At 54.1% G+C, this 3,301-nt stretch overlaps 1 protein-coding gene across 3 annotated transcripts in view; it reads right to left on the minus strand.

The window, feature by feature from the left end:
• The window catches only part of SLC45A1 (solute carrier family 45 member 1), a 31,590-nt gene extending 28,563 nt beyond the window's left edge, over window positions 1–3,027 (minus strand). For 2 of the 3 annotated variants that reach the window (XM_034954723.2, XM_003822126.5), the window contains exon 1: window positions 2,881–3,027. In XM_034954723.2, coding sequence (XP_034810614.1) covers window positions 2,881–2,958 — 78 coding nt within the window. In that variant the 5' untranslated portion in view covers window positions 2,959–3,027. The remainder of the gene's footprint in view (window positions 1–2,880) is intronic. The other variant, XM_063601984.1, reaches the window with a different exon arrangement.
• Window positions 3,028–3,301: the final 274 nt, after the last annotated feature.

A 3,301-nucleotide genomic window follows, 5' to 3' on the forward strand; every position in this document is an offset into this window, starting at 1 on the left:
TCATTCATCAAAAGCACAGAAATAGAGCGCCAGTTCCAACACTGTGTAAGACCATCTCCTTCAGAGTCGGAGGCGAGACCCAGCACAGGTGAGGTGGACAGTTGGATCGGACTCCGCCCAAAGGTCACAGCCCCACGTATGCTCTCAGTGGCCATCTCCCTTTCCGTCCCTCTGCCCAGCCTCTCCCCACCTTCAGGCACACAGGCATATCTCCCACTCTTTCTAATCAGCATTTTAACCATAATGTGAACTTAAGTGCATTAGAAACCTTCCCTTTAAATTTGGAATGAAGAACTGTGGCCCAGTTTGGAAAAACTTCAGCTTTAAACAGCATATGGCAGAAGTGTGTGTGTGTGTGTGTGTGTGTAGAGAGAGAGAGAGAGAAAAACAGAGAGAGAGAGAGAGAGAGAGACAGACAGACAGACAGACAGACAGAGTCTCCCTCTATCTAGCCCAGGCTGGAGTGCAGTCATCATCGCTCAGTGCAGCCTCGACCTCCCTGGGCTCAGGTGATCCTCTCACCTCAGCCTCCCAAATAGCTGGAACTACAGGTGCACACCACCACACCAGGCTAATTCTTGTATTTTTTTGTAGAGATGGGGTTTCGCCACGTTGCCCAGGCTGGCCTCAAACTCCTGGGCTCAAGTGGTCCACCTGCCTTGGCTTCCCAAAGTGTTGGAATTACAGGCATGAGCCACCATTCCCAGCCCCTGAAGTGTCTTTTTGAAAAGAGGAGCCTCTTTGACCTTATTTAAAGTGGACTATGTAGACGGCCCACTTCTCTACCTGCAAGAGGACAACTCTACTGCCACCTCCGCCACACCCCACTGCAGCCTGTCCTAGCAGAAGGGAGATCCTCACACACTCAATGAACTTCTCTCTAGCATCTGAACCAGGATTAAACCTAGTTTAATCCTGGCTCAGAAAAAGTCTTTACTAAGGATTCATCTTCAAATCTGGGGATTAGCATTACCATTTTTATTAAAACTACATTTAGTAAAAACTGTTCACAAATGTTTATTATAAGAAGAATTTTAGAAACTCATTTTTGAGGCCGGGCACAGTGGCTGACGCCTGTAATGCCAGCACTTTGGGAGGCCGAGGTGGGTGGATCACCTGAGCTCAGGAGTTCGAGACCAGCCTGGCCAACATGGAGAAACCCCGTCTCTACTAAAAATACAAAAAATTAGCTGGGCATGGTGGCGAGTGCCTGTAATCCCAGCTACTCCGGAGGCTGAGGCAGGAGAATCGCTTGAACCCAGGAGGTGGAGGTTGTAGCGAGCTGAGATCGCACCACTGCACTCCAGCCTGGGCAACAGAGTGAGACTCTTGTCTCAAAAAACAACAACAACAACAAAAATCCATTTTTAAGGTTCCCATAAAAATGGGTGAAAGTGGAATTTAAGATCATAAAATCTAATTTTCATGCACAAATACAAACATTCGCCAGACCATCTTTACTGTACCATATGACCATTTACTCGGTCAAAAGGAAATCCACTCATCTCCCTGGATCCCCCGAAGGCTATGCAAGGGGTCCACTGTGCTTCCAGAGTACAGAGGATGTTTAAAGTAACAGATTCCTCAAACTGTGTTGTGGGAAGTTTAAGTGGCAAATGATTAATAAAAGTAATCAATGTCCATGTAGTTTGAATGCTTACAATGACCCTACTACAAGCGGAAACCATTTCCTCATTTCTTTCTTCTCGTTATGAAAATGAGCTCCCCCCACGGGGTTGCCTTGGGCCACCTCCCTTCCTAGGGCGTATTTGCTTATTTGTTTATTTGAGACGGAGTCTCACTCTATCGCCCAGACTAGAGTGCAGTGGCATGATCTGGGTTCACTGCAACCTCTGCCTCCTGGGTTCAAGCGATTCTCCTGCCTCAGCTTCCCAAGTAGCTGGGATTACAGGCATGTGCCACCACGCCCGGCTAATTTTGTATTTTTAGTAGAGATGGGGTTTCACCATGTTGGCCAGGCTGGTCTTGAACTCCTGACCTCAGGTGATCCACCCGACTCAGCCTCCCAAAGTGCTGGGATTACAGGCATGAGCCGCCGCGCCCGACCCCTCATGCTTCTTTCTACCCATTCTCAAAATTCTTCAGTGAGGTCCTCCAAGACCAGGAAGGTGCTCTACGGACTTGGGAGGGTGCACTTAATAGGCTAGTTACTGAATCGTGGCCGTTTCCCACTTTGCATCTCCGGCAGCTTGACCCCTACTCCAGGGCCAACTTTTCCCAAAAGCCCAGGCCAGGTGCAGCCTGAACGTGGCTTTCCTCCGCCCCTGACTCTGCTTCCCTGTAAGAGCTGAAAAACATGCACGGCTGTCACTCTAGAAATAATTAGAGAAGTTGCTGATTGTCGAGGGCAGAAGGAGCTGAACGGCTTCCACCTCAGCGCGTTCCCCTTGGTGCTGACTCGCTCGGGAAAGGGGAGTCCTCGGCGCCCTCGCTAAGTAACCCTGGGATGCTGAGGGGCGTTGCCAGGCCCCTGGTCAACAAGAGGGCTCAGCCCCACGCAAGAGGTGAGCCGGGAGCGGATGACACCTGCCCAGGTGACCAGGGACCAGGCCTCCGGCTCAAGGAGCGCATCAGGAGCTGGGGCCAAGGCCGGGGTCTCCTCCCCTTGCCAGCAAGGATGAGAGCACCTGCCATCTGGCTGGCACCCTCCCCTGGGCCCGAGGCTCCTGCCCTCGGAGGGGCGAGACGGGGGAGCTCCGTGGACTCTGCAATTCATGAGACTTCCACGAGGAACAAAGGTCTCCGTGCCGGCCTCGGGTCCCGGTCTCGGCGCCCTGACTACCCCGGGGCCCAGGGCGCGGCGCTCCGGCAGGCACGGAGCCAGAGAGCGGGCGGAGGGCGCGGAGGAGACGGTGGTACCTGTGGGTGGAGACGGCAGGCATCCCTGTCCCCGCTGGGCTGCTGCCTGCCCGGCCGCGGTCCCGGCTGCTGCAGCATCACCCGGGGCGGGGCGCTGACGTCACGGCCGCAGCCTCCGCATCCGCGCGGGGCCCGGAGCCTTAAAGCGGCGCCGCGTCTGGGGCCCCGCGGGCGGGAGGGGAGCCCGGTGTCCTCCTGGGCCCTTCCCGCGGGAGGCCCGTCCCGGTGCTTCGCGCACGACGGCGCGGTCTGCAGGATCTGCCAGGATCCCGGAGGAAAACGTCCCCCCGGCCTCACAGTTCTCACCGTTTTCTTCTGATTTTAAAAGAAACAAATACATTTTCGTGTCTTCATGTATAAATAGATACCCATGTGTTCGCGGATACGTGAATGCCGCAGTGCGTGTGCCAAGCCTGTGCCC

Source organism: Pan paniscus, chromosome 1 (genome assembly GCF_029289425.2).
Source record: "Pan paniscus chromosome 1, NHGRI_mPanPan1-v2.0_pri, whole genome shotgun sequence".
NCBI classification, from domain to species: domain Eukaryota; kingdom Metazoa; phylum Chordata; class Mammalia; order Primates; family Hominidae; genus Pan; species Pan paniscus.